At 40.4% G+C, this 13,497-nt stretch overlaps 1 protein-coding gene across 3 annotated transcripts in view; it reads left to right on the top strand.

The window, feature by feature from the left end:
- Nucleotides 1-1,084: 1,084 nt before the first annotated feature.
- MRPL48 (mitochondrial ribosomal protein L48) overlaps nucleotides 1,085-13,497 on the top strand; it is a 50,494-nt gene continuing 38,081 nt past the window's right edge. The window contains exons 1-3 of one of the 3 annotated variants that reach the window (XM_036862556.1): nucleotides 1,085-1,210; nucleotides 11,482-11,534; nucleotides 12,545-12,582. In XM_036862556.1, the coding sequence (XP_036718451.1) occupies nucleotides 1,190-1,210; nucleotides 11,482-11,534; nucleotides 12,545-12,582 (112 nt within the window). In that variant the 5' untranslated portion in view covers nucleotides 1,085-1,189. The remainder of the gene's footprint in view (nucleotides 1,211-11,481; nucleotides 11,535-12,544; nucleotides 12,583-13,497) is intronic. The other 2 variants (XM_036862558.1, XM_036862557.1) reach the window with 2 other exon arrangements.

Genomic DNA, 13,497 nt, shown 5'->3' with positions numbered 1-13,497 from the left:
TAATCGCCATTCTAACAGGTGTGAGATGATATCTCGTGGTTATGATTTGCATTTCCCTGATGATTAGTGATGTTGAGCGTCTCTTCATACACCTATTGACCATTTGTATGTCTTCTTCTGAGAAATGTCTGTTTAGATCCTTTGCCAAATTTTAAATCAGGTTATTTGTTTTCTTGCTATCAAGTTGAGTTCCTTATATATTTTAGATATTAACTCCTTATCAGATGTATGATTTGCAAACATTTTCTCCCATTCCATAGGTTGTCCCTTCACTCGCTGATTGTTTCCTTTGCTGAACAGAAAAACTTTTAGTTTGATGCAATCCTCTATGAGCCACTTAAGGGCAGGGACCATGTAAATATTCATCTCTGTCTTCCCAAGGTTCAAAGGGTTGGCACAAAAAGTCATGCTAAGTAAATGGTTGATGTGTGTAAAATAAGTAAATGAATGTGTGCTGTGACATTATCTCATGTGAGAAGGGGTATGTCAGAGGGAAAACACTTTGTATAAATGAGACAGTTTGAAACTCAGCTCTGCCTCGGTCGGTTGGCCCTAGACAAGTCTCTTAACCTCCTGCAATATCCTTACATGTAAAATCCAGTGATAATATCTCACTAACAGGCTTGTTATGAGGAGTAAATTGATGCTCTGAGCATAATGCGCTGCACATAGTGGTCACTCAATAAAAAATAGTTATTATCAATTATTATGAGGCAACTGAATGTCAGAAAGGCTCACTTAGGGCCATTCAGATTTTAAATAGAGGTTAGAAGTCAGATCTCCACGTCCCGTGCTAGACGCTGGAATGAATAAATCAGGCAGAATTTCAGTCCCTGAGGAACTCGCAATCAAACACGGGAAAGAGAAAGTAACAAATAATTAATATATAGTATGGCAGATGAAATAGCAGAATTGTGCGTAAAGTATTGGGGCAACACAGAGATGGCAATTAATTCTGCCCGGAGAATTCGCAGTGAAGGTGACACTTGAGCTGCAGTGGGCGATTTCTAGACACTGAGTCTCAGAAGCTGCCGGAACCAAGGTGCTGCGGGAGTTGAGTGAGTCTCGGTCGGATATTGTTACAGGACCGGATTGAGGCCGTTCCGTCAGTGTTTTCGGATGCCCAGCGGTCGCGGCTTCTTGGGCCGATCTTCAGCTGGCACAATTACAGGCCGCGCAGCAGCAAAGGATGAATGGAGCTCTGGGAAAGGTAACGTAGGTTCCACGCAAGCTGGGCGCGGGGGAGGTGGTGATAAGAGCTGAGCTGCGAGGTGGCCGCGGGGCTCTTATGCTGCTGCAGACATCCGGGTAAGAGACTTGGGAGAGAACAAGGCTCTTCCCAGCAGCAAGTGCGGCGCCTTGTCAAAGGGTTGCGCTTAGTCGTCTGCTGCCGGGGAGTTAACCCGCGCGCCACGCCCCCCTTCGCGCTACCCTCGCCTCGCATTGGCCTGGAAAGAAAGGAGCCCCGCAATGGGAATCACAGCGGAATAGGTCCAAATAATATGTACGACCTTGAGGAGGTCATTTTATTTTTGCTTTAGGTCATCAGCTTCCAGATTTTTTTCTAAGAATACCGTTTTGACTCGATGAACAGATTGGGATGTGAGGCTACTTGGCGACAAGGGAAGGGTAATAATAAAAAAACATTTTTACTTACAAAACCTTAATTACGTGACTGCAGTAAAACCGTGTGAACCACGTGAAGCATTCCTTGACTTTCCTTTGTCCTCTTAACAGATTTCAGCTGTGCTTTTTCAGTTGTACCATGCTGCTTAGAATAATGACTTTTTTTTTTTTTAGCAATTTATGTTAAAATTTTATTCGAGGCATTAATTTGGAGACTGTACTCCATGATACACAACATGATCATTGCTGCTCATGGATCTACTGGTCCTAACTTTGGGGCAGCCTCTGAATGTCTGTAGGTTTGTTTCCTTAAGGTCCCAAAACTCACTTCATCCTTAATGAAGTAACTCTCTGTTGTTCACTTTAGCCAAATTGTGAGAATTTAACTAGATCTGGTGAAAGGATAATAGAAAAAAATCAAAGTTTTAAAATTTAGCTGTTAAAGATGGGCAGATTGGTGGCTCCACGCTCCTGCTCTAAGAGCCTTGATTCTGAGGAATGCTGAAAGGGAGGGATCATTGTTCAGGGAATACTGTTTTTGGCCATTCTATACTCCTGAAGAGCCCATGGAAATCTGTCATAGGCTATCACCTAAAGATACAAGGGCATATAGGGCCCCTCTGGGTCTGATGCCACTGTTCCCTTCCAGACTCCTTTGTTACTGACTTCACTCTTCCGTTCTGCCCTATTGCTTTGGCCAGGTAGTCTCTTCTTTATTTACCAAATGCTGAATTCCTAATCTTTCATCTTGTGGAGCTCTCTCACTTGGAATGCCCTCACCTTTTTCACCACCTATCCAAATGCTCCATGGTTTAAGGCCCAGCTCAGGTCTCATCTTTTCCTTAAAACCTTTCAGACCATTCCAGCCAAAGTGCTTGTTTATTTTTTGAACTCTTAGCTGGTATTTTCTTTTGGCATCTAATCATATGCAGTCTTGTGACCATCCTTGTCTCATACTCTCTGGAAGTGTTAGTTAATGCTTTACGTTTATAAGGAAAACACATGGGATTTGCATCAGACCTGTGTTCTATCTCTTGCTAGCTGTGTGACCTTAGGCAGGTTATTTGACCTCGATGTGCTTCAGTTTCTTATCTGTAAATGCAGATAATGGTGCCCATCATATGGAATTGTTGTAAAAATTATAGAAGATATTGTAAGTAAGAGTATTTTCTAAGTGTGAAGGACTATACAAATAGGAATATTGATATTATTCTATAGTTAATAAACTGCTTTCATTTCCATAATTTTATTTGAGCTTCATGATATGAGATAATCCTGGCAGACACACAGATAAGGAGGTGGAAGCTACTGGTGCAGTGTCTGATACATAGTAGGTTCTCAGATGCTTTACCAAATGCCCGAATGAACGAATGCCTCGCTTATAGGTCAACAGTCTCTTTTGTGGTAGTGCTGAACTGGAGCCTAGATTTTCTACACCTCCTAAAACCCCACTGCCTTTCCTCTTCTGAGTACCTTGCATCTCCCTAATTTGATAATAATCTTGGTTTCTCTCATCTGTGAAATGAGGAATGAAAACCTTCCTTGACCTTCCCAGTTGTCAGTCCTTCCCTTCTTTGTGACCTGTGCAACCCATTATACTGATCTCATTTCAGTGTAATAAATAATTTGCACATCTACTTTCCTCATTAGAAAGATTGAGGGTAGGGACTTCCCTGATGGCCCAGTAGTTAAGAATCCGCCTGCCAATCCAGGGGACACGGGTTCGAGCCCTGCTCTGGGAAGATCCCACATGCCGTGGAGCAGCTAAGCCCGTGCGCCACAACTACTGAGCCTGCGCTCTAGAGCCTGCGAGCCACAACTACTGAGCCCACATGCCACAACTACTGCAGCCTGTGCACCTAGAGCCCATGCTCCGCAACAAGAGAAGCCACCGCAATGAGAAACCCACGCACCACAACAAAGCGTAGCCCCCGCTCGCTGCAACTAGAGAAAGCCTGCACGCAGCAACGAAGACCCAATGCAACCAAAAATAAATAAATAAAAATAAAATAAAATAAAAAATTAAAGAAAAAAAGAAAGATTGAGGGTAGGCAACTGTATTTTCTTCATGTCTGTATATACGCAGCCTACAGTGTACTTGACCTGATAAATATTGAATGAATAAGTGAATGAAAAAATGTTGACATTATGTGGTAAGTACACAGTAGAGCTGGGACTAGAACTTCAAACTCTTAGCTCAGTGCTTGGGACCCTAAGAAATCATCTCAAATTTTAGACGAGTGAGAAGCTCAGCTTTACTGGAATAAAACTGGGTGGGATCACATACCTCTTTAGGTCAACAGAAGTAGTAAAACAGGGTTGATACAATTAAGACACTAATGCTGATAGTCATCAGACTTCAGAAAACATATTGTTTGATCAAGATGGAAGGATGGTGCCTGTGGAAGTCAACATGCACAGGGAATTGGTAGTGACTCACCTGCTGAGTTACTTTACAGAGAAAATGGATGGTCCTGGAGTGTCAAGCTCAGGTCTGGATGTCACTCACCCTCAGATTACCATTCTTTTCAGGGATTACCATACCCTTGAGCCACAAGGATATGATTAGGGGAGTGGTGGTGATCACAAAAGATATGCTAGCCTTACCAGCCCAGAAGGAGCAACCTTGGGGACTGATCTCATAGTAAGATGTTTTCAAATGAAAACACTGAAGGCTAACATGGAGCAGAGTTCATATGAACAAATAGAAGTGAGGATTGAAAAAATGACAAATCAACAGACATGAATTAGGAGGACATAAGAAGATGTGAAACAGGAGGACAGAAATTTCAGAGGGCCTAGCGGGGCAGGGAGTCCAAAAGCCCAGCAAAATGGTCAAGAAGTTGGTTATTTTCTGGTCACTACTAGACTGTAAGTTCTGGAGGGCAGGAACATTTCTCTATTTTGTTCATGGTTTTATCTTCAGCACTTGTCACATACTAAAGTACATATTGTTTAATAAATGAGGAACTGAACAATCACCACTGTTATTGTCACTGCTCCCAATTTGACCGTTAACAATATGCCTTACACTTGCTAAGTCCTTTTCATATAATATCTAATTTAATAGTATCAACAACTCTATGAGTTGTTTTTTGTTTTTTTGTTTTTGGGTTTTTTTAATTTAACTTATTTTTTTATACAGCAGGTTCTTATTATATGAGTTGTTTTATAACCTCTTTAGAGATAAAGAAGTGAGGTTTGGAGAGATTTACTAATTTGATCAGCAAATATTTATTGAGCACTTGCTATGTGCCAGAGAGTATGCTAGATGCTGGGATGTAGTAGTTCCTGTCTTCATGGAGCTTATATTTCCAGCAAAACAGACTAATTAAACATATAACTACCTTTTACTGTATACCTGAAACTAACACAATATTGTAAATCAACTATACTTCAATAAAAAAAAGTATAATTACTTAACTGTGATAAATGCCTCAAAAAAAAAAAGATTCTGTGTGCTATGTGGTGTGTATAACAGCAGAATTCAAGTAAGTCTGAGCAGTCAAGAAAGTTTTCTTGGTGATGTTACACGACTAAGACTTAAAGAATGATAGAGGGCTTCCCTGGTGGCACAGCGGTTGAGAGTCTGCCTGCCAACGCAGGGGACACGGGTTCGAGCCCTGGTCCAGGAAGATCCCACATGCCGCGGAGCAACTAGGCCCGTGAGCCACAACTACTGAGCCTGCGCGTCTGGAGCCTGTGCTCTGCAACAAGGGAGGCCGCGATAGTGAGAGGCCCACACACTGCGATGAAGAGTGGCCCCCACTTGCCGCAACTAGAGAAAGCCCTTGCACAGAAATGAAGACCCAACACAGCCAAAAATAAATAAATAAATTTATAAAAAAAAAAAAAAAAAAAAAGAATGATAGAATTTAGACTGGGGAGCATGTGCAAAGGCCCTGAAATGAGAACACGTTTGGAGCTCCAGAGGGCCCAGAGGAAATTGGAAGGGAGAGAAGCAAGGGAGCTTGTATCAAGGGAGAGTGTGCGGAGAAGTATGGGGATGAGAGTTGGGGAGATGGTAGGGGATTGGGCTTACATTTCAGTGACCACAGTTGTTTTGAAACATTTTAGTCCTGGAGGAAGGTAGGGAATTGGGCTTAACAGAGCTCAGCTGTGGCCTAGAAGTGCCATCCAGCAGTATGGTGTGAGGCCAGATATTCCTTTCTTCCTCCCTTCCTCTCAATCTCTCTCTCTCTCTTTCTTTCTTTTTAAAATTGAGATATAATTCACGTACCATGATATTTACCCTTTTAAAGTGGATAATTTAGTGATTTTTAGTATATTCATAAAGTTGTTCAGCCATCACCACTAATTCCAGAACATTTTCATCACTCTAAAAAGAAACGTTGTACCCATAAGCATTTACTCCTCAATTCCCCCCTCTACCCACCCACTGGTAACCATTAATCTACTTTATGTCTCTATGGATTTGTCTGTTCTGGTCATTTCATATAAATGAAATGATATAGTATGTGAGGCCAAGTATTTCTTAAGTGACTTGCCAAAGATCATACAGCTAGTAATATGGAGGAGCTGATATTCAAACCCAGGTCTGTGTGAATCTATAACCTGTGTTCCTAACTGCTGTAAAGACTCAGTACAAAGACAGGCTTTGATAGTCACCATATTAAACACATTCAGAAGAGAATGGCCAAAGGAAAAATTACAAACATAATCAATTTCGAAAGAACTTAGGAAAAGGTCAGCTCGAACACCACTTATTAGCTGTGTGCATCAGACATATTAATTAACATTTCTGAGCTTTGGTTTCCTCACAGTAAAATGGGGGTAGAAATATCTACTTCACAGAATGGTTGTGAGGGTTAATGCAAATGATGCTTGGCATAAAGCAGGTGCTCAAATGGTAAGATTATTTAGGCTATTATTATTATTATATGAATTTCGCTGCTATTAAATTGATATTGTTCTTTTGAGAGGTAGTATGGCAGAATGGAAAACATGGGTTTTAGAGTCAGATTTGGTTTGAATTCTTGACACCTCTTACCAAACCTATAACTTTAGGCAATTTACTTAAGCCTCTGTTTTTTCCTCTATAAATAGAGACAATTATTTCAATGCCTCTATTAGAGGATTGGTGTAAAGATTGAGCAAAGTGCTTAGCACAAAGGATGTACTCAATAAGTGATAGTAACAATGCTATTTTAAATATTATTTGTTAATATACAAATATATTCTGTTAATATTCATAAGACAGTTGCTTGCCTCATGGGCCCCTTACCCACTTCTGTCACCATCCACCCCAGGGCTCTGGTGTCTGAAGCTACTCACACACCATAGATTTTGCCCCGTGACTTCAGTTCTTAAGTAGCTGTGTAGTCCTTTTCTGGTTCCTGACTCCCAAGCTCATGGGACAAGTATTTTTGTAACCCACTGCAACAGCTCTGTCCTCATTCATTCATTCAGTAGAGTCACTGGCCTTCTCTTCCATTTGGTCCGGAGCTGGAGCTACTCTTCATTTGCTGACTGTGGGGAGAGAGTATTTGTGGATACAGTCCCAAAATAGATTACTTTTGTCCTGATAAATAATGCCGAGCATTGCAGGGGAGAGGAAGCACATTTCCCAGAGCTGAAAGGGAGAGTTCACACCACAGTTTGAATGTCTTCCAGACAGTTGTCAACCCTTAAAAAGGTTTGGCTTTTAGATAATTAAATCCATAGCTATTGTGGAGACTCAGAAATCTGAACAATTAAAGTGAGGAAAAATCAGTCTCATCTAGATCTTTCTTCCCATCCAATACCTCTTCTGTATGAAGTGACCCATTTAAGAATACATTCTGTTCACTCTGATTTCTATTCTGTTTGTCGTGGTTGATAGATCTTGTACCTGGAGGGACGTTAGAGTCATCTGTTCTAACTCCAGAGAGGGGAAAATTACTAGCCAATCACTAGTATGGTGACCAGTGTGGGGGGAGCCAGCCAGAGCTCCTGTGTCCTGGGGCTTCCAGTTGCCTGCTCTGTCTTTTATGCTGGCCAATATAAGGTTAAGCATATTGTACACATGTTTACAAAGTCTTTTAGTGTCTGATTTAATTGTCATTTTTAGGATTGTCTGCATACTTTGTCCTTCCTTCTGTTATTCATATCCTTCCCAATCTTCATGACCTCACATTCTCTGGGAGACTTTTCCTAAATTTGATCATTTTCCCCCCTGAATTCCTAAACACTAACACGTTCATTTATGGGAGAGAGGGTGTAGAATAGTGGGAAAATTATAGGCTTTGGAGTCAGAGAAACCTAAGATCCTATGCTAGTTCTGATAGTAGCTGTTTGACTTTGGGTAAATTACTTAATCTCAGTTTCCCCAACTGTAAAATGGGATAATAATACTTGTCCTGTAATGGAATTATGATTTAGACACATGGTAGGTGCTCAACAAAATAGATGTGGGTGGTAATAAATGGTAGCAATGATTATCACTTATTCACTTCTTCCTAATCATTTATTTATTTACTAAAACAACAGGAAGATATGACTCTTGCCCTTGAGGATCTCTTGGTTTAGCATAGTGGCCTATGGGTGATGTTAAGAGTTTCAGTGAATCTCTTGAAGTAATATGCAAACTTTTTTCCCCCTTCCTTACTTAATTTATTTGGTTCTACATACTACATTTTAATTTTTTTTTTTTTTTTTTTTTTTGGCCATGCCATGCGACATGCGGGATCTTAGTTCCCCGACCAGGGATCGAACCTGTGCCCCCTGCATTGGGAGCATGGAGTCTTAACCACTGGACCACCAGGGAAGTCCCCTACCTGCTACATTTAAAAAAATTGAAGTAGAGTTGATATACAGTGTTTCAGGTGTACAGCAAAGTGATTCAGTTATATATATATGTATATATACCCATATTATATATATAGATTCTTTTTCACATTCTTTTCCATTATAGGTTATTATAAGATATTGAATATAGTTCCCTGTGCTAAGTATGCAAACTTTTGTATATTCGTGTCTATATGTATTTGTCTGGGGAGAAGGTTCATGACTTTGGGCAGATTATCAGCAATATCTGATCTGTAACACCCCAAAAGCTAAGAACTTCTCCTGGCCATCAACACCTGGATTCCCTGCCAGAGGTGCTTGTTGTTTGTGCCACCTATTTTGACTTAATCATATAATACTGTGATATTGCTTAGCTGTTTAGTACAAATGTGTATTCATATCTTCAGCCATTCAAATTCCTATAAGACGGGTTGTGCTTACATTTTTTAAACAGCTTTATTGAGATATAAGTCATATACCATACAATTTGTCCATTTAAAGTATACAATTCAATGGCTTTTAATATCTATAGAGCTGTGCAACCATCACTACAATCAATTTTAGAACATTTTCATCACCCCAGAAAAAAAACCCATATCCCTTAGTTGTCATCCCCAGCTCCCCAGACCCCCCCAGCCCTAGGCAACCACTAGTCTTTCTTTCTCTATAGATTTTCCTATTCTGGCTATTTCATATAAATGGAGTCATACAATATTGGCCCTTTGTGACTGGCTTCTTTTATTTAGCATAATGTTTCCAAGTTCATTCATGTTGTTATATTTTGTTTTTACAGTCCGTTTCATATTCAGCACAGTAGTTGACACATAATAGGCTTTTTAAAATTTTTATTTTTATTTTTTAAAACTTTATTTATTTTTGGCCTCGTTGGGTCTTCGTTGCTGTGCATGGGCTTTCTCTAGTTGTGGCGAGCGGGGGCTACTCTTCGTTGCAGTGTGCGGGCTTCTCGTTGTGGTGACTTCTCTTGTTGTGGAGCACAGGCTCTAACACGTGGGCTCAGTAGTTGCAGCGCATGGGCTCTAGAGCACACGGGCTTCAGTAGTTGTGGTGTGCGGTCTTAGTGGTTGTAGCTCGCAGACTGTAGAGCACAGGCTCGGTAGTGGTGGTTCACGGGCTTAGTTGCTCTGCGGCATGTGGGATCTTCCTGGACCTGGGATCGAACCCGTGTCCCCTGCATTGGCAGGCGGATTCTTAACCACTGCGCCACCAGGGAAGTCCAGGCTTTTTTTTCTTAATTTTAAAAAAATATTTATTTATTTATTTACTTATTTTGGCTGCGCCGGGTCTTAGTTGCAGCATGTGGGCTCTTAGTTGTGGCATGCAGGCTTCTTAGTTGTGGCATGCAGCCTTCCTAGTTGTGGTATGTGGACTCTTAGTTGCGGCATGCAAACTCTTAGATGCGGCATGCGTGCAGGATCTAGTTCCCCAGGCAGGGATCGGACCCAGGCCCCCTGCATTGGGAGTGCAGAGTCCTACCCACTGGACCACCAGGGAGGTCCCCATAATAGGCTTTTAAAAAATAAAATTTAGAACAGTTTTAGAATTACAGAAAAGTTGCAAAGATAGTACAAAGAATTCCCATATACTTCATATCCAGTTTTGCCTATTATTATCTTACATTAGTATGGTACGTTTTTCATAATTAATGAACTGATATTGATATATTATTATTAAGTCCATACTTTATTCATATTTCTTTCATTTTTAAAATCCAGTGTCCTTTTTCTGTTCTAGGTAGGATCCCATCCAGTATATTATATTACATTTAGTCATCATGTCTGCTTAGGCTCCTCTTATCTATGACAGTTTCTCAGACTTTCCTTTGTGTCTGAAGGCTTTTACACATAATAGGCTTTTAACACGTAAATGTTGAAGGAACTGAAATTGTTCCTCATAGTGGACAGGATTTTCTGTTTGTGTTATGGGACCTTAAGGGCATTTATTATTTATTATCTAGTTACTTTATAAAAAGAACTCCTCTATGTTAAGCACTCCCTTAGTAAACCTATAGCAGTGATCTTTTGAGTGGGTGCCAGCAGGGCAGAGTGAGATTAAAATAACTGGGTTGTTGGGGGTAAGATTGTGGGGAGTGGGGGAAGCTGCCACTGCAACTGCCTCCTCTCATTATTATTGTTTTGTTCATGTTGGTATATTATCATTATTATTATTATTATTATTATTAAGAGAGTGTGGTGTGATAGAGGCATAGTCTTTGGAGTAAAACAGTCCTCTTAGCCACTTATTAGCTATAATTTCTTGGAATATAATTTTTATGGGCCTCAGTTGCCTCACCTGTAAAATTGCCTTGCAGTGTTTTGAGAATTAGGGAAGAGTTCAGAAAGTCCCTTGCATGGCGACTGTGCTTGACACGTACATAATAGTTGTTGATTGATATTAGAAAATATAAATCAGGGACTCCCCTGGTTGTCCAGTGGTAAAGAATCCACCTTCCAATGTAGGGGACGCAGGTTCAATCCCTGGTCGGGGAACTAAGATCCCACATGCTGTGGGGCAACTAAGCCCACGCGCCACAACTACAGAGCTCATGTGCCACAAACTACAGAGCCCATGCACCCTGGAGCCTGTGTGCCACAACTAGAGAGAGAAAACCTGCATGCCACAACGAGAGAGAAGCTCCCGCGCCACCACTAGAGAGAAGTCCGCATGCTGCAACGAAAGATCCCGCATGCTGTAACTAAGACTCGACGCAGCCAAGAAAATGAATAAATAAATAAGATAAATAAGTATTTTTAAAAAAGAAAATATAAATCAAATTAGAAAGGGGAAATAGGGTGAAAAAAAGCAACCGAAGATGTGCGGGGTGGTTGGGCTGCTGTTTTTCGAGCATTTTCTGTAGTGGGTAGAATAGGAAAGAAGATGGCCTTGGTTTGCCTGCATGTTTGGTATTAACTGTAGGGCAGTTTCTTTGCTAGACAAGAGACTTTGGTTCCGTTTTGGTTTGTGTACTATGGGTTTCTAGCCTCTTTGTGAAGAGGTACTTGGATATCTGTGAATTCTTACAATTGTTCTAACGTGGCTGTTTTGCTGTAGGTGCTGTGTCTGAGGAATGATACCATTTTTAAGCAAGCCTTTTCCCTCTTGAGGTAAGGATATTAATAACAGTAAAAATATAGCTAATATTTGCATTCCACTAGGTAGTTCACACAGCATTCTTCTTTCATCATCTCCACTTACATGTTTACTAAGCATCTCAAGCATTAACTCCCCTGCCAACTTACTCCTTCCCCATTCTCACTAAATGACAGCTCCATTCATCTAGTCGCTCAGGACAAAATCCTTGGAATCATCCTTGACACTGTTGTTTCTCTCACTCTACATCTAATTCTTAAATAAATCCTGTCAGCCTTGCTTTTGAAATATGTTCTAATAATGCAAGGCTATTGCAAGAACCACTTCACTGGTTCTCTTCCCTCAGTTTCACGTCTTCCTATTCATTGCTCACCTATTGCCAGGGTTAACTTTCTAAAACTTAAACTTGATCATATCACTTTTGTGATTAAACTGCCAGGAGCTTCCCACTGCCTACACAGAGTAAAGACAAAACTCCTTAGCACAGTGTTTGAGGTTTTCATAACCTGACTCCTGATTACCTCTTTTACCCTGCCCCCTTCCCTGCTGCTTAAGTGCCACTCACATCCACCTGCTTGCTGTTCCCCAGATATACTACTTTCATACCTCTGCCTAGAATGCTTTTCCTGTGGGGCTAAATAATCGAGAATAGTTCTTAATTTTTAAAACCTCATTTCAGATAGTTTCACCCCTCTGGTGAAATGAGCACGCTTTCCTTTGTATTCCACCAAATCTTGTACATGTTTTTGTTCTGGATCAGCACTGTATTGTGGCTCACATCTGTTTACATATCTCTCTCCCAACTAGACCATAGATAGAGACATTTTACTTACTTTTGCATCCTCAGGACCTAACAGACTGACCCACAGTAAGTACTTAATAATGTTTATGGAAAGAAGAGAAGGAGGAAATAAGGAAATATGTAGCATTGATATATACTAATGAGGAGCATACAAGTTTTGGTAGCTTTGCAAATAGATGTGGGTATCTAATTGTATTCAACATACTTTCTTCCTCTTTTTAGGTTCAGAACATCAGGAGAGAATCCTCTCTGTTCTGCAGGTAAACAGTTATTTCCTGATGTAGTCTTCCTGCTTTAAGTGACCCTCTAACACTATAATAATTTTGTCTAAAAAGATGCTTAACATATCTTTGAGAAGAGTGCCTGGGACCAAATCCTACCCCTCACATGGAACAGGACAAAGGGCAAGAACATAAAGTAGTGGGTTAAGAGCAAGAGTTCTGTAGTAAGTTTGGATTCCAACTCTACCACATACTATTCTGTGACTTTTAAGTACCTCTCCATAGCTTGGTTTCCTCACTTTAAAAAATGAGGAGAATTATAGTACAAACTACAGTGAATTATTTGAAGATTCAGTGAGAGAAAACATATAAAGTGCTCAAAAAAAGTTAGTATTATTATTATTCTTGCTACTATTTCAGACCTTTCATGTCCATTATCTACAAGGCTAAGGCTTTTCTTCCAGTATTTTATCCAAAATGAATGTTCATTCAATCTGGTTAACTCAATGAATTTCAATCTGTTTCAACCCTATTATTTGCCATTTTTGCTTTGTCTATTATGTGACAAATTTCAAAGCAGCCATTGGATAGTAATGACATCTGTTTTTTGAGTGAAGAGTATCAGAAACAGGGAATTCCCTGGTGGTCCAGTGGTTAGGACTCTGCACTTCCACTGTAGGGGGCATGGGTTTGATCCCTGATCGGGGAACTAAGATCCTGCAGGCCACGTGGTGTGGCCAAAAAAAAAAAAAGTATCAGAAATAAAGGAATGGGAGCAAGGAAGGGAACTAACATTTACTGAGTGCCTAGTATGTGCCATGCAGTGCATAAGAAGCTTTACATCCATTAATTATTTCAGAAGATGGTGGCAATGTGTAGAGAATCACCACTTCTACCAGGCCTAAAGCCCAGCTTCTCAAAATATGTGCTTCTTTTTATATATTCATTCTCTCA

This window comes from Balaenoptera musculus, chromosome 8 (genome assembly GCF_009873245.2).
Source record: "Balaenoptera musculus isolate JJ_BM4_2016_0621 chromosome 8, mBalMus1.pri.v3, whole genome shotgun sequence".
Taxonomy (NCBI): domain Eukaryota; kingdom Metazoa; phylum Chordata; class Mammalia; order Artiodactyla; family Balaenopteridae; genus Balaenoptera; species Balaenoptera musculus.
The sequence above is the reverse complement of the archived record's forward strand: the minus strand, read 5'-3'. Positions and strand labels throughout refer to the sequence as shown.